The following is a 23,226-nucleotide window of genomic DNA, read 5'->3' as shown; positions in this document are numbered from 1 at the left end:
ATACTGACTCCGAACCGACCAGTCCTTGTTTTAGCCCCTTAATGCCGAGCGCCAGACAGGGTAAGAACAAGTACCATCATAATTAGCTATTTCAATATGGCTGGTAAAGTCAAAGGCCAAATAGAAAAATTGGATTTGAGCATGGTCAAAAATCAAAGGTCAAATCAAAGGTAAAACGTAAAATATTGTGACAAATGGAACACATATCTATAAAAATACCAAATTCTTTCACATTTTGAACTGAATTGGCTCAGTAATGGCAAGAAGAAGTTTCTGCTTCAGTGTGGTCAAAGTGCAAAGTTCAAATAAAAGTAAAAAACGTAAAATATCTCAAAACTGAGTAATGGATAGCCGTGACGGCCATACTGAAAATCAGATTTCAACCTATTGAACTTATCTTCATGTCATAATTAGTAGGAACAAGCATGTAAGATCTTGATTTCATTGGTCCAGTGGTTTCTGAAGAGGAAATGCTGGCAACAGACAAGCCCTAAGTTAAGCTCACTTCACTTTCAGTCAGGTCAGCTAATAGAAATAAATGTGTATCAAAAGTGCATCAAATTTAGAACGAAAAATTACCTTAAATAGCATCTTGCACCACGAACAAAGTCAGCCTCAAGCTTAGGACAACATGTGAAACGTTTCACTGCTCTACCATCAATATTGTCAAACACATCACAAAAACTTACACATAAACCTACTGCCACTTTTGCTACTTTTGTAGATATCTTTGTATCTCATAGTAACTTCTTGGGAGGTTATCCTTTTTCCAAGTAAGACCTCATCCCGGGTGTGATGTTTTACTTTTTCCTATGGAGACCTGGTATAATGTTTTACGTTTTCCTAGTAAGACCTGGTATGTGGTATTACGTTTTCCTAGTAAGACCTGGTATGGACGTGAAAGAACGTTTTTAGATGTCATGACTTAGTTTTGTCTATGCTGCAAGTGTTTCTTCTCTCGCAAGCTTTGATCGCATTTCTATCCACTGTATTGTTTCACTATAAGATATCTCAACGTCTCTCTTATTTTTTTCTGTTATTTCTTGTTATTTAATAAGTGAGATAAAGCACTCCTCCTCGGTTATGGTAAAAAAAGTAAGACCTCGGCAATCAGATATCAGCAATGTCAGGCAATGTATCAGCTCCTCTGACTTACATTGCCAATACCCTCTTGCCTCAGTCTTACATTGCCAATACCCTCTTGCCTCGGTCTTACATTGGTAATACCCTCTTGCCTTGGTCTTACATTGGCAATACCCTTTTGCCTTGGTCTTACATTGCCAATACCCTCTTGCCTCGGTCTTACATTGCCAATACCCTCTTGCCTCAGTCTTACATTGCCAATACCCTCTTGCCTTGGTCTTACATTGCCAATACCCTCTTGCCTCGGTCTTACATTGCCAATACCCTCTTGCCTCGGTCTTACATTGCCAATACCCTCTTGCCTCAGTCTTACATTGCCAATACCCTCTTGCCTCGGTCTTACATTGCCAATACCCTCTTGCCTCGGTCTTACATTGCCAATACCCTCTTGCCTCGGTCTTACATTGCCAATACCCTCTTGCCTTGGTCTTACATTGCCAATACCCTCTTGCCTCGGTCTTATTGCCAATACCCTCTTGCCTCGGTCTTACATTGCCAATACCCTCTTGCCTCGGTCTTACATTGGTAATACCCTCTTGCCTTGGTCTTACATTGGCAATACCCTCTTGCCTTGGTCTTACATTGCCAATACCCTCTTGCCTCGGTCTTATTGCCAATACCCTCTTGCCTCAGTCTTACATTGCCAATACCCTCTTGCCTCGGTCTTACATTGGTAATACCCTCTTGCCTTGGTCTTACATTGGCAATACCCTTTTGCCTTGGTCTTACATTGCCAATACCCTCTTGCCTCGGTCTTACATTGCCAATACCCTCTTGCCTCAGTCTTACATTGCCAATACCCTCTTGCCTTGGTCTTACATTGCCAATACCCTCTTGCCTCGGTCTTACATTGCCAATACCCTCTTGCCTTGGTCTTACATTGCCAATACCCTCTTGGCTCGGTCTTACATTGCCAATACCCTCTTGCCTTGGTCTTACATTGCCAATACCCTCTTGGCTCAGTCTTACATTGCCAATACCCTCTTGCCTTGGTCTTACATTGCCAATACCCTCTTGCCTCGGTCTTACATTGCCAATACCCTCTTGGCTCGGTCTTATATTGCCAATACCCTCTTGCTTTGGTCTTACATTGCCAATACCCTCTTGCCTCGATCTTACATTGCCAATAACCTCTTGCTTCGGTCTTACATTGCCAATACCCTCTTGCCTTGGTCTTACATTGCCAATACCCTCTTGCCTTGGTCTTACATTGCCAATACCCTCTTGGCTCGGTCTTACATTGCCAATACCCTCTTGCCTTGGTCTTACATTGCCAATACCCTCTTGGCTCGGTCTTACATTGCCAATACCCTCTTGCCTTGGTCTTACATTGCCAATACCCTCTTGCCTCGGTCTTACATTGCCGATACCCTCTTGCCTCGGTCTTACATTGCCAATACCCTCTTGCCTCGGTCTTACATTGCCGATACCCTCTTGCCTTGGTCTTACATTGCCAATACCCTCTTGGCTCGGTCTTACATTGCCAATACCCTCTTGCCTTGGTCTTACATTGCCAATACCCTCTTGCCTCAGTTGTACTTCCTCGACCATAACCTCGTTGTGCCTTATCCTTCACATAATGTCATAAACTTGAGTGTGAACTTTAAGTTTAACATGAGCAAAGATACTTTGTTGAAAAGTCAAAGGGATGGTATTCACATGATAATTAAGCAAAGAAACCTTCATGCAAAAGAAATAAAAAGATTCAGATAAAGGAAAATATAAAGACTTTTACAACCTTCAGTAATCTTGACAAAGTAATCTTCATCCAACCAATACCAACAGTAAACAATTCTTCATTTCAAATGGAAGTGAGGATTTTTGCTTGTATGATCTTGCAAAATTATTTAAGCTTAGATATTAGTAATAAGAGTGTAACTAGGAAGAATTCAATGCTACAGCAGAAGATCATCAAATCAGGTTACAAATTTGTCACACATGACACACCCTATTAATCAGATCACATAACCAGTAAATGAAAAAAAACAGTAAAATATCTGCTGAAAATGCAGAGTACACAAACACGACGTTGCTAATTTATAGACACATTTTCATGGCTCTGATATCGCATTGACCTTACGCTTACAGTGACCTTGACTGTTAACTCACTAGAACTGCTCTTGAGATGCACCCATTGCCCAAGATCTTTGAATTGTGCAAGTATGAGTGCATAAGTAACTAACAGTTATTGGCAGCCTTATTATCGATGCATTGCCGTCATGAGACTCACCTGTAAGTTATGAATTTGTAACACTAAAAATCCACATAGAAATTATCTGAAATGAGGGTCAAAACAAGCTTTCATCCACAAAATTAGCTGCATCTGTGTAAACTTCACAGGTTTCATATGAAAATATAAAACGTCAACACCAGAGAACAACCAGTTTCGATTATCTGATGAAAGAGATTTAATTTGGCGCAAAAGGCAAATTAGCAGTGAAATTTATATGAATAGATCACTGAAAATTAATATCTGGGTCTGATGTCACTGAAAATTATTGGAGACACCAGGTGTTCATAAAAGCAACTGGTTGCAGATAAACTAGGAAACTGTAGTTCAGCTGAGCAATAATCCACACCATCAGGTTATGATGGCATTTACAGGTGGACATTTATGAATACCGTATTTGACGTAATAAGCGCCCAGGGCGCTCTCAAAATTAGAAATAGGGGGCTCTCATTAGAATATTATTTTGTCGAAAAAAATCAGAGTTGAAAGATAAATTTCGTAGTTTATGCTGACAGCCTGAAATGTTTATATACGACAGATATATTTTTCCAGAATTTAATTGCCCATAATTAAGGGTGCATATAAGACACGAGTGGGTAGTATACGCAAAAAAATAAGAATTGTGTACATTGATCAATCGGAAAGGGTGCAAATTGGGATTGTTCACGAGCCAATATATTAGCAAATATCACCGTGGGCGCTTATTAGAGTGGGGCGCTTATTACGTCGAATACGGTAGACCTTCCCTGGTGTCCATCCATCTGAGTATCATGTATACTCCCTCAACAGCCTGGAGAATCAAGACTCTTACTGTGTTCCAGAAGCTCAACAGTTACTAGTTCTTGGATTAGATGTTCAGCAATATTTCAGTTACCAGCGCATCTTGTGAATAACCAGCTGAGTCAGATGAACCAGTGGTTGATGATCCGCACACACCATAGATGCAGAATGACCACGATCAGTCACACATTGACACTGCCACTGACTCATCAAGCTGCTCTTATGAAGGCCACGGGTACTGTGGACCTATCGTACTGTGGACCTGGGGTCGGTTCCAAAAAGACTTTGACTATTATAACTCCTATAGTTTAACATAGACTTGTGATAGTTGTAGTCCTAAACTTGCTTTGTGGAAAGCACCCTTGATTCCTTATAAATGGTAGATGTTCTTGGGAGCTGAACCCATATACAATGACAAATACAAGTCAGCTGCCACCTACCCGTATATTGAAGGCAACGGTCTTCCCAACAACCTGAGGCTCCTTCCATTCCCAGTTCACTGTGCAATACTGCGGGGCAGGGTAGCGTCCGGTGAAGAAGTCAAAGATGGCGACCTTTGGAGACGTGAGAGTCCGTTGTTGAAACCACGTGCGATTTGTTCCCAGTAGCATGACGGTTAGAGATACAGACGAGGTCAGGATTATCATACTCACTGAAAGAAAGACAAGAATCACTGATTAAATATGTATGAGAGCCTGTAGTTTTTTTAAGTCTTGTCAGCAGTAACAGAAAGGTGGTTTGTTGAGTAAGAAAACCTCCATACCATCAGGGTCTGATGTCACACAGAGAGATGCAAGATGCTCTGGCTGCTGCTTGATAAAAAAAGTTAACTATCTGAACTTGACCATCATTATGTCAACCTGTATCATTGGGGATTTCACCACAAGCCCACTTCAATAGAAGCCATAAGCACAGTTATAATGATAATGGAGCAGCAGTCAGTATATTCCAGCCATATCACAGCAGCCTGTCAACAGACAGTGTGTTCTCATCCAGAATCTCCACAAGGAATTATATATGGAGCTTTCTGAGGCAGGTGTTGAGGTATTGCTTAGCATTCCAATTTTACATGGTTAAGTGTATGTTATTTTTATGTGGTGACTGCTTAATGCACTGAAACAGCTGATCTAAAAATGATTTTCAAAAAATGCATTTTAAGGTTTGCTCTAGCTCTTCCTGTGAGTATAGTTAAACAATTTTTCAGTGAATTTTAAGTCTCTCCATGGAAAGTATAATCCAGGTCTACATGCTATTGCAAGCAATTAGTCAAAGTGTGTACTCACATAAGAAGCACATAGCAATAGTTTCAGCCAGTGATGACCCATCAGTGTGTTTTACACTGCTTACAACTCACACTGGCTCAGCTTTATTACAGTATTATGGTTACTATGGGAGGAAAGTGAGTGAGTGAGTTTCGTTTTACGCCGCTTTTAGCAATATTCCAGCAATATCACGGCGGGGGTAACCAGAAATGGGCTTCACACATTGTAACCATGTCGGGATTCGAACCCGGGTCTTCGGGCGTGATGAGCGAACGCTTTAACCACTAGGCTACCCGACCGCCCCTATGGGAGGAAAGGATTAAATGATGCACATCATGGGTATTTACCACAGGACATTGTGTTGGATCTGTAAGATGATTATCAGGTGGACGCTGGGAATTAACTGCTAATCAATCCATACCACCCCTGGCCTGAGGTGGTCCCCCAACAATTATCTGATAGGTAGTAAAAACAGAACTGTGTCTGCATGCAGGTCATGGGTGAACAAGGAGTAGAGCAGACCGGTTGGAGAAAAGAGAGAGAGGGAATGTTTGTGTATGCCAGATATGCCTGGCTGTTTGAGTGGCTCGTCACATACAAACATTGTAACTCCAAATTTACGCTTACAAAACTTACAAAAGAAATAATTTGGGATGCATAAAAAAGTGTAAGTATGTTTAAGAGTTAGATATTAATTCAAATGTCAAATAATTAAAAAGAAATTGCACTCATTTTTAATAAAATAATCATCCCATTACACAAACTGACCCAATTTTGGGTCATGCCCACAGGGAACCACCTTTTCCTCAAACATTTTCCAGAGAACACACTGTAAATGATACAGCTTTAACTTAGCTGATTTCGTTTTATAAAACGACAACTTTTCATTGGACAGCGTATGTCACAGTCCTAATCATCATGTATGATATTCAGGGGTAACTTGTTTATAAAGTACTGCAGTGAACAACTCAAATGAGTGAGAGAGTGAGTATGGTTTTACGCAGCTTTTAGCAATATTCCAGAAATATCGCAGCAGGGGACACCAGAAGTGGGCTTCACACATTGTACCCATGTCGGGAATCGAACTCGGGTTTTCGGAGTGACAAGCAAACGCTTTAACCACTAGGCTACCCGACCGCCCCACAACTCAAATGAAGTTTAGGACCACCAGATTCTTTCATATTCTCATAGCATGACAGATTAACTACAGTAATAGGAAATAATTGGCTGGTCCTTGACTTCTTTTGAGTAGCATAGCTGTTAACATTCCAACCTAAGGAAATGAAAGATATTTCCTCAATTTGTAAGAAGGAAATAGGTAGGACATATATTGGCAGACCAGCCCACATACAATATAGATCTAGTTCACCGACATGCAATACCGGGAAATAGCTTCATGGTTGACCTCAATACTGAATTCAACAAGATGGCACTGTATATCCATAATGATAATAATATTAACCTAAAAGTTCAACATCAGACTTCAAATTTATAAAATTTTAATCTAAGTTTCATATTTTTCTTATAACCTATACAATGTGCACTGTACCAACTTGCGACAAGTAGAGACGGAGCCAAGCTAAAAGTCACTTTCCAGCAAATATCTTAAACTAGCATGTTTTGTTGTGATGGTTTGTTTAGAATAGTAACATTTGTTGTCTGCAGCTAAAACACAGATTGACACCTAGGATTAAATAAAATTAGTTAACAGGAAAACACCATGAAAAACTGTACATTGCCCTGGCATTTTCTTCGTCAGAAAACATTTCCAGGTATTCTGTCAGTCTGGAGTAACATCGCATCAATGAAATGATACAAACACACTTTTGTTATCATCCTTTGCGGTATTTTCCACAAGTCCTTAACTATTTCAGCATTCAAGTCTAACAAATAGTTTTAATACTTCCTATTATATTAGAAATACTACATCTGCAGCACACAGACATCCTTTGACAGGCCTTTACCACTGATTTATAAAATATATTTATACATCAGTGCCCCTACTAATGATTGAAGAAGCAATAACATGCAGAATTATTTTTTTTAATTTTAAATGTAATATTAATATCAACATTTTTCCATTACATCTGATTTCTTATCAGATGTAATTTTCAAATATTCAAAATAGAAATTTTATTATATTATTATCTACCTTTTACTTATTATCATAACTGAGATGTAATAATGACAATTGGGAACCGCCATCAACAATCCACATAATCTATTTGTACACCATGCACCAACTGTATTTAGTAAAAACTACCAAAATAGATTTCAGTGAATTCTGTATCTTAAGACATGACAATATAAACCGGTACATCACTTAGGACAAAACATATACTGCTCATCCACCAGCGTGAACGTTCCCGATAAAGGTGAAGGCTGCTCAGGTTAACCGTCTATAAGTGTTAGAGTTAAAACATACTGTTCATATAGCGCATACCACATACACTGTCAGTTTAAGGTTGATCCAGTTTGGCCAGCACACGTAACAGTACTTTTAAGGGGAAGGGAAGATAAGTTGAAAAAGTTTGCCCATTCCAAACAATTCACAACATATTTTTTTCAGAACACCTATCATGTCCAGGAAGTAATTTATTTTTTAGGGAAAAGATAAGAATATTTTCAACAAAACAATTGTTGAAAATTCCAAGGCCACCCAAGAATATCAAATGGTCGGTCCCTAAGAAGTCTGACCAATGTCCAATGAGGAGCAAACTCCAGTGTTTCTGAAGCCTGGTCTTCAATCATCATAAATATGTGTGTCATAAAACGCCAAGGTCCCGGCAACACGCTCTTTGAAAACAAAATACTCTTTCTATCAAAACATTGCTAATCCCTACGCAAGGACATAACAATGAATGATCAGGAAACATGGCACTTTCGTAAAATCAATGATGTCTTTGTTTGAATTCAATATTTCTGACGTTCTATCTCCCTGCTGCTGGCCACTCTGGCCCACCCTAATTGTCTGACCACATGGGGATGTCTGACGTGCGTGAGAGCGCACATTAATTGTGTTGTGATTACAAAGCAGAGTCTCTTTATACACTAATATACAGGTCATCAAATTCTGGCTGCTTACTGGTTTTATCCTTTGTGGCAGTGGTCGCCTCCTAGTTTTGCTCAGCCTGGCAAAGGTCAGTCAAAGTTTTTTGTCTACTCTGTAAGTGGCTATCAACTAGTTTTGTCAAACAGTTATCGTCAACTTCTTTTGCCTACTTTGGCAATGGTCATCAACTGGATTGGTCCATATAATCAGTATTATCACATTATTATAATTATTATTATATACAGATGAAAATAAAGAAATGCAGCAAAGATGGTTTGGGTGATCCTACTCTCCAAATGTCAATCTACAGACTAAGAGGTACCAAACCCCAGAGAGGGCACTAAGAACAATGGGGAGTATGACAACTTGGGATGCAAGCATGACATTTCGAAAGCATGGTCCGCATATTTGCCATTTTTTTCCTGAATCTTGTCAATCACATAAGTGCCAAAAGGGACAGAGAATTCTATGCCATAAGAGTTTCATTGGATTTATCAAAAAGGACAAAATCTGAATTGTTGGCGTGGATAGGTCTGATGCTGTATATGGGCCTATTCCGAAGAATTATATATTTATCATTTTCCATGCCCTCTACATACTCAGGGTTGTACCACTGATGGACCTCTGTGTCAATACCACAAGCATGGGGAAGACGGTAATAAAATGCTGTTCTACCAACACATTGCACATAAACTCGATGCAGTGGTCTTCAGAGAGCCTTCCCAGAGTGGCACTTCACTTAGTTGACACTCATTTCCATACTATCCAGCAGTACAGAACCAACAACAAAATCAAAACTGACATATACTGACATATATCCTACGTCCTTGACTCGTTTAAGAAAACTATGGAATGCCTTGTTTTCATCATGAGTCTTGACATGCTTCACAAGAGTGCACAATACAATTTTATCATGAAGAGCCTCCTCATTAATCAAACCACACCCTTCCATGATAAGAAAACAAAAAGTCAGCAAGTGATTTATAACACAAAGACGTCACCAACTGGTTCTTTAGAAACAAAAATCATCAAGTGGTTCTTCAGACAAAGAGGTCACCAAATGATTCTATAGACAAAGAGGTCACCGAGTAATTTATAGATAAAGTTGTCAGCAAGTGGTTCTTCAGACAATATGGTCATTAACCCTTTCAGATGTGAAGTGCCATCATCATGCAATTCATTGACATTTTTAGCATGGACATGTAGTGCCTTTTATAATATACTTCCTTAATTTTGCTATTATTCCAGACAGCTAACTGCAAATATTTCATTAAGGCCGAAATAAAGAAATACAATCAATGAAATAAAGTAGAAGCCTCACGTCCCAACAAAATGAATGACTCCTAATTCAATATGAAAATGTTAATATAGTTCTGTTGTATGACTACAGGAAGTTAAATGTCAGTTCAACAAATAGAACTGACATCTCAATCTCAGAAAATAAGAGAGTTATCAAATTATCCAACTCTCAAATCCGATCACACAAATTACCCAATTCGTTAAGATGCTCATAAATTCAATACTTCCACAAACTTCAAAACTAGCGACAAGTGAGGGCAATCACCTCTACCACCTGCACTGATATTAAATCACCAAGATGAAACTGGTGGTCAGGATTGTCATGTGAAAACCGTGCTTAATGATAGCAGGTTTTTGCTACTCTCTAAAACATGGCTTCCATACCAACAGATAATCGCTTCCTAATTTGTGGTTTGGTACGTAACACAGAGCGAGCAATTTAATGTTACAATTGCTGTCCATCAGGGAACAGGTTAAGCACGCAACATGCTGTGATAGTTTTCGAGCATTACTTCATTCAATAATGTTGATTCGGCATCCACTGTTAAGTTTGAGCTACAAGGGAGTAAAAGAAAAAGAGCTTGTGGTTGATGGAGTTTTACAACCAGGCACCAATAGCTCCACGGTATTGTGGCGACATCTAGAAAATAATCCTGTCTGTAAGTGGCTTGTAGCGTGAGCAAGGAATATTAAAGGGAGGCATAAAGCACAAGGAAGTAGGTCAAAGCTTGCTGATGGCCTCTTCAGTGGTCATACATTGAATATGGGATTAACTATACGACTCAAAGTAATATAAATGTATAAATGTAAGTTAGTGAAGATGTGTCATGGCATGACAGAATAGCGATACAGTATACCATGTTTATAACAAACATGCTGATAACGAAGTGTAATGAACTTTTTGGGTCTCAGTGGTATATATGTTGTATATATGCTTATAGGGTTATATCGAAGTATTGGGTGGTCCTTAAATTCCTGAAATAGTCACAGGGGAGGGGGAACATGGGATTTGTGTTTGGGACTGAGTATTTCTTAAGTCAGTGTTTGAACTAGTACTGCACCATAACTGTGGATTATATGTATTTTAAGAAATGCATGTCTAGGCAAATAAAAAACAAGAAAAACTGTGTTTAGAAGAATGAAATCTATAATGTCTATAGACTTTTTTCTCTTCAAATTAAGAAATGCATTTTGGACCCAAACATATTACACTGAATAACTTATTTTCGTCCTTTTCTCCACCAGATATTAAATCTCAAAGAAAGTGAGTGAGTGAGTGAGTGAAAATATCCCAACAGATTACACAAAGAATGCTGTTTACATCTACCCAGGAACCATTATCTAAGGACGCCATCCCTAAATGATATCACAATAAAGTTTGACTCATACATTATAATGTGTATGTAAACATATGAATGTTTTACAATATAATCAACATTCCTTGAAAACAAAAAATTATGGCAACTAAATTACACGCCATATATGTATATACATTCATAACCACTGGAAAGTATGCTTCAAATGACAGATGTTGTTTATGGTCAGTAAGTCATAACATATTTATATTCCCTGCTCAGAACATGCTAAAACATGGTACATTGATGAAATGATACACTAAATGCTCTAAACAAAACTCTGTTTGGGTTTGGGCAAGCATAAAGTAATGAAAGAAAATCCCCCAAACAACTTCACATAACATCCACACATTTCCCATTACATTCCAAACCAGAATATGTATTTATACTCCACATTAAAAGCATAACAATTCACATATAAATTTGAAAATTTCTCCTTCAAAATGTTGATAAATTGAAAGAAAATGTGTCCGCCAACACAGAAGAAAAGAAGTTTATGACAAATTAACCCTGAGTCATCACAGCAGCCCTATATACTCACATCAACATGAACCGTTTTCAATGTTACAGAGGCCTGTTACAACAACTGTGATTTACACCATTGAGTACATGTACATATTCTCCAATGTCCAAGCAGCATGGCCAGTACATACTCCCCTGCATGTCCAGGCAACATGGTCAATCCATGGCCCCAGCGATGAACATAACCTCTTGACCTGTGGCTGGGGGCATGTCCTCCTACCTGACCTGCACTTGGTACCCACCAGTAGCTGATTGTAACTCTTCCTTCAGTGTCTATGGGATTGTGTGCACTTCAGGATTAAAATGGCAAAATGTAAACAACAGCATACTAGCTGATGGAAATTCTTACTTGGAACATAGAGAAGGGCAGTGATTATTTTTTATCATCCCCCACATGTATGTTAAAGAAGTCGCCTGGTATATTTTGTGTCCACTCCCCAATGGAATTTCAGTGATCCATTCATATCATTTTTACCACTATTCTGCCTTTTACACCCAAAGGGAATCTATTTTGTTATATAATCTAGACTGGTTATTCCCTGGCACTGTTGTTTTATATTTAATGACATATTTTAAGTCAATCTATTGCCAATATGTTGTTTGTTTGTTTGTTTGTTTGTATGTTTGTTTGTTTGTTCGTTCTTTAAAGCTGCAGCTCAGAAATATTCCAGCTATATGACGGAGGTCTGTAAATAATTGTATCTGGACCAGACAATATATGCAGTGCAGCCATGCTTAATAAACTATAAATGAAAGAAACTTGATCTTCAGAGAAAACATTCTGAATGAACATGTGGATGACTAAAGAACTGACTAAATAATTACTGTGTTGTTTTTATAACTACATGGTTAATCCTGATATTTTGTAGACTTAAGCACCAGATACACAGGTGTGCAGAATTGTTCAGTATTACTACATCCTCTAATTACATATCCATCATACAGATACCAGGAACAGGTTACATGACATTTGTATCACGTGACCTAATCACCAATACATCACAAAATAATAAAATATGATGCAGCATCATATAACAATATTAATGATACCAAGAAATACATTTCTTTCCATTTGTTAACTAATACAGCTTGAGTCTGTCCTGGTATTCCAACAAAGACATGACCTACATCCTTTCCGCATCAAAGCTTTGAAACATAACACTTCAAACTTATATCATGATAATCATCATTGAAACTTATAACTACATCTTTAAGAGCTGTAATACAACACATATCAGCTGAACAGCTTCTCGTTTATCAAAATGTCATTATAATTAGCTTCCTTAAAATGAATATGGAGTTATGAATTTCAATGCTATTCAACTCAACAAGCATTGTAGGCCTAAGCTACCCTGAGGCTAGTTAAATTAAATAAGGACTACGAGGTAATGAGTTTCTGTGAGAAACTTTCCTGATTGTCTGGTAACAATTTGAATGCTTAATCAGTGATTGATTCTCTGTTTGGAATAAACTTCAAGCTTTCCATCACCAAAACATCATTGTGTAGCATACTGTAAATCTTGAAAGTAATGTGTCTCCTGACACCTAGCCAAAAATGTGACTCAATATTAATGCACCCCCAGACATCCAGATGTTATTGCAATAGGCTAATGAGCATATAAGTTGTAAGTTTCCACTAGTTCTCATGATTCTTACATCAAAATACCCTGCAGTTACTAGCGCATACTGCCAAGTCCTCATCATGATCATTAGATGGGGCCATGTGTGGTAGCTGTGTGCTAGCTCCTCACACAGCAGACCCAGGTTCAGTTCCCTACCAGTGCAATGTGTGATTGTCAGGGTGTGGCTGGAATATTGCAATAAGTGGCATAAAACCATACTCACTCACTCATGTTCTTAAATATGATTGGTTTGATTTCGTCACATGACCCCTCAAGGTAATAGTATACTTAGCTGGACAATGCAAAGTCAACACGTTGCATAAAAGGTAACTTATACATTATTTGGTCCAAGCAATAACAGTTCTAAAAATAAGATCCCCAGGGTCAAGTTGCAGAGAATTATATACACATATTTTCTTGTTAACTCTTATACATTAAGACTAACAATAGTAATGTAGAGCTAAGATCGTTTTCTTAAAGGAACAGATTGAAAAGGTTCCTATGATAAACAGTGGTAACTTATGTGTATATAATATCTGAATATAACTTCATAATATATAATATCTGAATATGTTGACATTCCAGTAATATTTTATTTCCCATGTAATATTTCTACCAACCCGTATCAAAACCATTCCCGGAAAGCTGGTCCTGTACTTTTAGAAATATTGACCTCCCTCTGTAATCCCTCACAAATGACACCATTGAAAACCATAGTACAATACATCATATGGCACTGAGCCATTAACACACTAACAATAAATCTCTGTCGTCAATTGGCTGAAGTCAACAATGGAATATACATTCATGTGATTTATATGACCCACAGACCTGCATGTTTCCATGTTACAGATCCGTCTTTATCTCAAACTAAGTCCTCCACAAAACCATGCCGTACAGAATCCATCCACTTAATCCACTCGGCTCCCGTTCCACGTTGAATCACATCCTCTGATGACACTCAAAAGAGATGCAGCTATCATGAATGTGCTGCTGTGTTGTTGCCAAACGTTACCACAGTCTATACCAGTCTGACTGAGGCTGCCATAAACCCTCAAGTGATGACACTCCAATGCCTCAGAACAGCTCCTCTGGGATTGCAAGGCCTTGCCAAGCAGTCATTACCGCAATACAAGGAAAGAGCAAGACAATTGCAGACTATATATATCTGCATGGACTTGGGCCTGATTGTCCAGCAGTCACGTGGTAAATGTAATCTTCCTGCCTACAGGTGGGTGTCATATAAGAGCATTAGCACAATGTTTTGCTGGCTTGGCTCTAGGCATCACAGTCATTTGTATCACTTGGGAAATAGCCCAGCTAGAGTGCAGTGGTTATGTCATGCAGGATATGTATACTGTGAGGTAGCCGGCTTTATGATCAGAAGGACAATAGGATGCGTATGTAGGCCAGAATAATAGGACGTTTTGTTTCATTGATGAGATGAACAGGATTTACAAAAGCAAAAGCTGACTGAGTGAATGTAGTTTATACATCATGGTGGCCTCAAATAATCAGTCTGGACCAGACAAACCAGTGAGTGAAAGTATGAACAACCATCCATGTCATCAGGACACAATGTCATGCGACTGGCATGTCCTGCAAAGTCAGGAGCCTAACTTCCTGATTTAGTAGTCTCTTATTACTAGCGTAGAAAACTGGGTATGAATTTTTGACCTGGAAACCCCACAGGTGTCAAAAGTTGCCTTTCAAGAAAGGATAATTATTTCCAACACCAATAGTTGTATTTGAATTGATTACCGTACTCAACTTAATAAGCGCCCAGGAGGCTATCAAAATTAGAAATAGGGGACTCTTATTTGAATATTTTTTTGGTGAAAAAAAACAGTTGAAAGATAAATTTTGTGGTTTATGCTGACAGGATGAAATATATATATATAAGAGATACATTTTTTCCAGAATTTAATAGCCCATACTTAAGGGTGCATATAACACACGAGTGCATATCATACGCAAGTAAATAAGTGTTGTGTACATTGATCAATCGGAAGGGGTGCTAATTGGTATTGTTCACTAGCCAATATATTAGCAAATATCGCCGTGGCCGCTTATTACGTTGAATACGGTATTTGAGCTTTCCAGTGATATTTCTGTCAACCTGAATCTTAATCTAGAAAGTCAGAAAAACATACTGTACTTTCTTTAAGTTATAACATTCATGAAGTCATAAACAATTCATGTTAAGTGTATGGGGGGGGGATGTAAAGATTGATGATGTTTTCAAAGCATGAAAGTCAAGGATTGCCAATGTCATTAAACCCAATATTGAATATTTGAGATTAATGGGGTACCCAGATTCAGAGGAACAAATCTCAAGGACTCCCTCTCCATTTAATCAGAACCCTGGTAACACTTGATAAAACTATCCATGCATGGAATTGTCACTGTCCCGATGGCTATACATCCGTGTTAGACAATCTTATATGTATATATATATAAAAAACAAGTTCTATCTCCATCCCACCTATCACAAATTCAACCTCCTTTTATCATCGCAAGATCCTAACACTGTACTTACTTAAGCTAAATACATTTATAATGGTCATGTTGAAAGAAACATATTATCCAATAATTGACAGTCTGTCTGTATTATTATATTCTGTACATAAAGGCCTGTGGCCTATACGTATTGACTAAAACAAATTGAATCCATGACAAAATAAGATATCACCATACTATCACACTACCATTGCAATAGTGGTAGCATATTGCTAATATTTTACAATAGTTTTTAACTATTGCAATATCATAGCAATAGTTATCATGCCTGCAATAGCCATCCCAAGTCATATTGGGGCCAAAGTCAGCATAATGTCCTGTACTCTCAGTTATAACACTCTTACAGAGATTGATAACGGTATCAACTGTAACAATTCTTTAATGCCAGAATGTCAGATTTGGTTCGCAAAATTTCATATGAACCTGCAGACTCCTTAACATTTCCACTGTTTCCCTCTGGGGATGCTGTGATGATTGATGGTACAATCTACAATAAAAATAAAAACTCATGACCATACATCATGATTACAGCACGACACCCACAGGAAGCCAGGACACCATTCCATGGAGAAAACAAAAGATGAAATACGAAGATGATAACTAAAGGATAGCCATGCTCTTAATAAATCATACCTATCTCTTAACTTTGGTTCCGGAACCCTGAAGCAATTATGAAAGAGAAGGCAGAAAAATCTTTGAAGAGCCCATCGAGACAGACCAAACCTCTTTGTATCTACCCCCCACTCAGACAGATGAGGAGGGGGATGGTGATCGAGACTTTGGGGGATCGGGCTTTCCTGTACGAGATTTATGATCATTATGTGAACTGTGTACAGACGGAGAAATATGCATTACATACGGAGAGGAAATCATTTCCTGTGTCTGAGAAGGACTTACTTCCCCTTCTCTCAATAAGCTAGCTGATTAGTAGACATGAAGAATTATGACTGATTGACGTGCCACCCTTTAGGTTGCTTGATGAAGGCTTCAAAAATCAATAAAAAAGATTTTGAGTTTTGGTACAAAAAATTATTTGTTTTTATCCAACATGCAGCTGATACTGTTGCTAGGCTTACAGCAGAATCAAGAAGGAAAATCTAAATGCATTTTTTCTATAATTCTTTGGCCATTTTGTATGGACCAGAAACACAATTCACAATACAAATGCTACACACATTTTCACAATACTCATCTTTTTTGACATCAAAGATCATAAATAATCTGCACTTTATGTTTATGAGCTAAACTGAGTGATCAACAAATTTTAAGGATCCTAAGAAAATAATTCAGATACACAAATCATTATCATAAACCTAATCAAGTTAAATTTTCGGTATCCTTAAAAAACATCTCCAAATCTTGAAAAAAATATCCACAAAGAAACGGTAACTGAATTACTCCTCTACATATCCATATACATGGCGTATACTTAACTCTACTTTACCACAGCATCCAACAATAACCTCCAATACACCTACCCTACATCTGTCACCATCTGACCTTCAGCAAACACAATGTAGTCAGTAACATCTCCACACTAATTTCATAACATTCATTTTTGGTCCAAACATTACAAATACCATATCCCAAAATAGGCTGATATTTCTATATAGGGACACTGTTATAAGTGTATACAAGGTTGGTATGTTACTCATTGCACAACCTAATGGAGGTGCCACACAGGGGTTGCTCATGAAGTGAAGCAAGGAAGGAGGATTCTGTTAAAGTGTTGCATGCTAGAGGCAATTATACTGCATAGCTGCATGGAGGAAATCTCACCTCCTTGCTTGTAATATGTTTCCATTTGTGTATCAATCTCAACAATCATTCATGTGGGTTGGGCATCTAAATAGTCGTTCAATAGTGAGTAAGTGTGTAATAGTGAGTGAACCACGTTTAGCAATATTCCAGCAATATCACTGTGGGTAGAACTCCAGAAATGGCCATCCAGGGGGATGATCATGTGGCATTGCGATCAATGGCGACATGAGTGAATGTGATATCGCCCTTGGAGCATTGGCCAACCAGAACTGGCGGAAGTATATGTTTTTTACACACAGTTATCCATGTGGAGAACAAAACCTGGGCCTTTGGGGATGATAAGTGAATGCTATAAGCACTTGTCATTCAATAGGTGTTGGGCATCCAAATAGTCACTCAGTAGGTGTTGGACATTCAAATAGTCACTCAAGAGGTTTTTGAAATCCATATAGTCACTCAGGAAGTGTTGGACATCCAAATAGTCACTCAATGGGTGTTGGACATTCAAATAGTCACTCAGTAGGTGTTGGACATCCAAAAAGTCACTCAATAGCTGTTGGACATCCAAATAGTCACTCAGTATGTGTTTGACATCCAAATAGTCACTCAATAGGGGTTGGACATCCAAATAGTCACTCATTAAGTGTTGGACATCATGAAAATAAGAGTGACAAAAAAATGACAACATATATATCTCTGCTAACAGCAGGAGATTCTGATGATTCAATATGTGTTGGGCATCCAAATAGCCGTTCAATACATGACATTCACATTACCCACATCTGTGAATGTTTGTTAGATAATGTATTGACGATATTGTTAACAGTTAGTATATATATATATCCACAAACTGTCATCATGTAAAGAGCTCAAATTAATTACTTCTGAATATTTTAAGGAATGTTCTTTATCATAAAAACTTTCAATCTAAATTCTACACCTTAAATCAAGCTGTCAGTCCTCACCCTTAGTCTCCACAATGGCCACAAATACCAACCAGAGCATGATCCAACTCCATGTCTACTCTAATACCTACACTCAGTTGTATTCTTGTAAAAACTTTACGCTCTGTTGCAAATGGAGTCATGTCAAGAAGAAATCAAAGAATATAAATATAGTTCATAAACATATACCCAACCATATTGATTGTAACCATGGCGTACCATATGTCATCAAAGCATAACAATGATACATGTTTATCAACTTACTATTGACAAGACTTTATAGACAGTAATGCTTTTACTGAAACTCATCTATACACAACATTACCTAACTTAATCCATTAAGAAACAGTAGCTACACCTTCTGCCATGCTATTATGTCTGAAAGAACCCAGAAGGATCAAAGATGGTGAAATCATGCAGACATAACTGACTGTGCTATCGACACAAATCAATTGCATCACGACGGCTGTCTATGAGACATTAATGACAGTGTCATGTTGACATGCAGGTACATGGACAGGTCATGACATATACATTAAGTCTCGACATGCAAACAATTGAACTCGTGTCACTCAAACTCACGGATAAGGGGGCACAGGTGGTTCAGTGGCATCAGGTTCACTTTGATGTGGAAGTATCCTATATTACAAGGTCATGCTGATCTTAGCTTTGAATTCCAGATTTGTTGTAGCTTTAATTTGGGGCACAGTTGGTCCAGGTGCCAAAGGTTCTGCATTTCAATGTCTAGTCTCAGAACCCTGGGGGATTCCAAGTTAGAATACCGTATTCGACCCATTAAGCGCCCAGGGCGCTTAAAAACACACAGAAGGGGTGGGCGCTTATTGGGACCAATTCAGAGTCAAATTGGCGTAAATTCATCAGTAAGCCTTATCGTATTTTCTTGAGAATAGTGCACACTTTTTTTCCAAAAAACACAGCTGTGTAGAAGGGGGTGCGCTTTATATACAAATTAATGAGTTTTGATGTTTTTCCCCCATGGAAAGACATTACTGTGAGCACGTAACACCGGAAATACCATGTCAACAAATCCATCCTGAAGTTCGCAAATTATTTATGTAATTACACTGTCTGGCTATAAAAAGTGTTCTTTGTATATCTGGACTTATGTTTATAACTTGATTCATTAATTTTATTCAAAATTCCTTTTAATATTGTTTTAATTAATTTCGGCGAAATCGTGTGTGAAGCGATCGGAAGATCGCACAACTCACACCGTTATTAACAGCCATCACGGTCAGATTACCGCTATTGACGCCTTGAGACGAACTTTAGTTGACAGAGAATGGATACATGTATCATAAATGCCATACTTTGATTCGTTGAAAGTCACGTGCACGGGTGCCTTGACGGTGGCTGGTCAGACTGGTTCCATGTAAAATATAGTACCCGGCAATAACGATCAGCTGCTTCGCTTAGGGTTATTATTATTTTAAATATGTTTAGTAAAAGCTGCATCTAAATTAACAAGATATTGGAATATATTATTCCTGATAAAAAAAATAGTTTCAGATACAACTAATGCCGATCCTTGCATTTAAAATCCTGTAAAGTTATATCATTGGGTGTGTCTTGACCGAATCACCGGTAGATTCCAAGAAAGCGTGTGTACAGCTGATTGCTGTGTCCGGCTTAGTTTATGAGAAAATGCAAAAGGTAATCTTAATCCCTGCATATAAAACAATGCCTAGCTGAACAAAAAATACAATTTAAACGGTAAATCAACATGTCTGGTGATTTTTTTATCTCAAATTTCGAATTTGTACTGACGAAGTTTCTCATCACCCGTTCGTTTGCCGGACTTCGCTGAAGGGGTACTGATGTAATTTTTCTCTGCGCATAATATTCAAAGTCACAAATATCTAAAATAAACAGAATACAGTCATGCCCCGTTTATACGGACTTCAAATATCCGGAAACCTCGGTTCCCGGACGTTTTTCATTTAAAACGAAATAATTACTATATAATTTTTTAATTTGTTTGGGGGGGGGGGGGGGGGGGGGAGCCTTATTGGGGGAGGGGCGCTTAATGGGTCGAAAACGGTAGGTTCCCTTGGTGAACTAGCCATGCTGGTCGTAAGAGGCAACCAAACAGATTGGGAGGTCAGATCTGGTGACTTTGTAAATTGCGTGTCATTGTACCTCAGTGGTGTGGATCGTTGCTCATAATATTAATCACTTGATTGTCTGGTCAGGATGCAATTATTTACAGGCCGTCATGTAGCTGGAATATTGCTCAGTGTGGCTTCAAACAACAAACAAAACAAACTAACGATGTCCAGGGTAGCATAACTTTTAGTGCCCGGATCTGCTGATCATGGGTTTGAAACCCAAATTTGTAGTAAGTTTGATCTTTGGCATGTCAGCACCATCTCCACATTACATTTACAATTATGACTGCCACATTTAAGACTTTCCTCTCATGTTAAGCTGAAAATGTTTTATAACTGAAATACTGTTCAAAGCACTGTTAAAACCCAACTCACTCACTCACTGATTTGAAATGATAAATGGCAGAGTTACAACTAATCCCATCCTAAATTTTAACACACCATCTTAAGCATGTTACTCCAGTCTTCAGAAAAAATGTTCTTTTTAGGTTTCTACTTTCAAATTCCAACTGAAGATCTGGAAAATAAATATACTACTCAAAAGAAGTTAATCAAAGTTACTAAAACTTTTTGAGTACTATACTTTTCTAAAAGTAAAATATATTTCATCCTATAATCTAATCCATGGTTTTTAGTCTTAACACAGACACCAAACAAAGAAAAACAACACAAATATTTATGCACAATCCAATATACAAATACTGAAGTGATGTATACATCCAATCAGCTGTGGTACATACATTCTAAGTGAGACCCTCCTGAAGTGCATAATGTATTAGACTTCATGCATGACCAATGCTACAAGATTGTGGCCAGGTTGAATGCATCTTCCTGAGGCTAGAGAGTTAACTGACTTTAAAAGTCCAGTTTCCACCCTTGCCGAACTAGGCTGGGCTCGATCGTAGCGCCACCAGTGGCTATTACCAGTTATGTCCCTTCTAAGCCTCGCCTATGGAGCAATCAGATTCCGCCTCTCCTATCACTTGCGTTTGCTCCACACAAAATGGTGGCTCCGAGTCAAGATGATCTGATTGATAATCAAGATTTATATTGTGATAAAACGGGTCTTACATCGAGAAATGCATCAAATCACATGAGCATCTTGATTAAAAACATGAAAAGATTTGGAAAATATCTGGTGACAACAAGTCACATGCTTTGCAAATCCTGCAATCGACCAAAATCTGCACGACAGTTTACGAACCGGATTTCGATTTTGGTGCGCAATTTTGATTGGACTATGCATAGACATGTTAGTTCGAGCCAAATTGTAACTCCATAATACCAGCCTAGTTCGGCAAGCGTGTAAACTGGACTTTTAAGTCAGTTAACTCTCTTGCCTTGGGAAGATGGGTTGAATGCAGTGCTTTGAACTTCATCGACAACAGAAACAACACATACTACAGTGTCACATGATTAAATGTATAAACTCTAATGGACTTGTAATATCACTACTGAATGAACAAACATTGCCGTTGTTGCTATGTGTCACAATAACTGATATTATTACTTGCCCGTGAAGAGATCACCCGTTTAATAAACATACAGCTTTATTACACATTGTGTAATACCAAAATGCGTGCTTATGTACTCTCGGAACACGTTTCACGAACAAATATTGAAAGCTCTCAACATCCCTTGGCGTATTCAACGACATTGCGTGTGGAGATGATAGATCACTGGGAGGAGCTTATGGACACTCGATGACCCCAGCAACCTTGTTTCTAGGCTGACATCACATTGCTTTGACTCGCCGATGGATCTTGCAACAAAATTCAACAAATTACGTCATCGGGTATTGTGACGTCATTGTAAACTTTGAGCTGCAAGGCCCCGTTCAACAAGGCAATCGTACTCTAGCGCAACGAGAGTCTTTAGTCTAAGTTAAATTATGTGAGTTGTGATAGCCTTAGCACTACGATAATTTTGTGGGACGAACGCCTGAATTCTAAAGGTGGACCATTGTATGATATTAAATTCATACGTTTCAACTTTTGACGTGTTTGAAGTATTATTCTGTTAAATTCAATTGGATTATGCCATGGATCGTGTAGGTGTCAGCCTATTTACACTCAACAGTATAATTCTAAAAACATTATAAATGACAAGTAATAAATAAAATACTAAACTCGCTCTCGTGTAAAACCAATTTTATGAAACTCGTGAATAGTTGTGGTATCTGACTCGCTTTCGCTCGTCAGATACCAGAACTATTCACTCGTTTCATAAAATTGGTATTACACGGGAGCTCGTTTAGTATTCTATATTTATCATATTCAGAGTTGAATATGTGTATCACACTGAACCTTTTGACTTACTTACATAACTGATATATGCAGGAACCAACAATACCATTTCATAATCTGGTAGGGGCTGGGATTTGTTTTTAATAACGGAAGACATTTTTTTATCTTGCTGGTTATGCAGAATGTCTTGAAAAAAATGGCTTGTGGAAAGAAAACATAGCCTTTTGGCTCCTCTTTTCACAGACTTTTTATTGTGTGTTTTGAAGCAGTGACTTAAAATATCTTGTCTTTAAGAAACATCCATGCCCCCCCACTCCTGAAGATTAAAAGGAAGGTTCCTTAAAATAAGCCATTTATGCTT

The 23,226-nt window shown here is 38.2% G+C and overlaps 1 protein-coding gene across 1 annotated transcript in view; it reads right to left on the bottom strand.

Annotated features, from left to right (window-relative positions):
* LOC139442113 (apoptosis-resistant E3 ubiquitin protein ligase 1-like) overlaps positions 1 to 23,226 on the bottom strand; it is a 111,805-nt gene that overhangs the window by 23,031 nt on the left and 65,548 nt on the right. Inside the window, exon 4 of the mRNA XM_071222913.1 lies at positions 4,594 to 4,805. Coding sequence (XP_071079014.1) covers positions 4,594 to 4,805 — 212 coding nt within the window. The remainder of the gene's footprint in view (positions 1 to 4,593; positions 4,806 to 23,226) is intronic.

The sequence above is a fragment of the Haliotis cracherodii genome, unplaced genomic scaffold, assembly GCF_022045235.1.
Source record: "Haliotis cracherodii isolate W230 unplaced genomic scaffold, xgHalCrac1.p SCAF_5, whole genome shotgun sequence".
NCBI classification, from domain to species: domain Eukaryota; kingdom Metazoa; phylum Mollusca; class Gastropoda; order Lepetellida; family Haliotidae; genus Haliotis; species Haliotis cracherodii.
The sequence above is the reverse complement of the archived record's forward strand: the minus strand, read 5'-3'. Positions and strand labels throughout refer to the sequence as shown.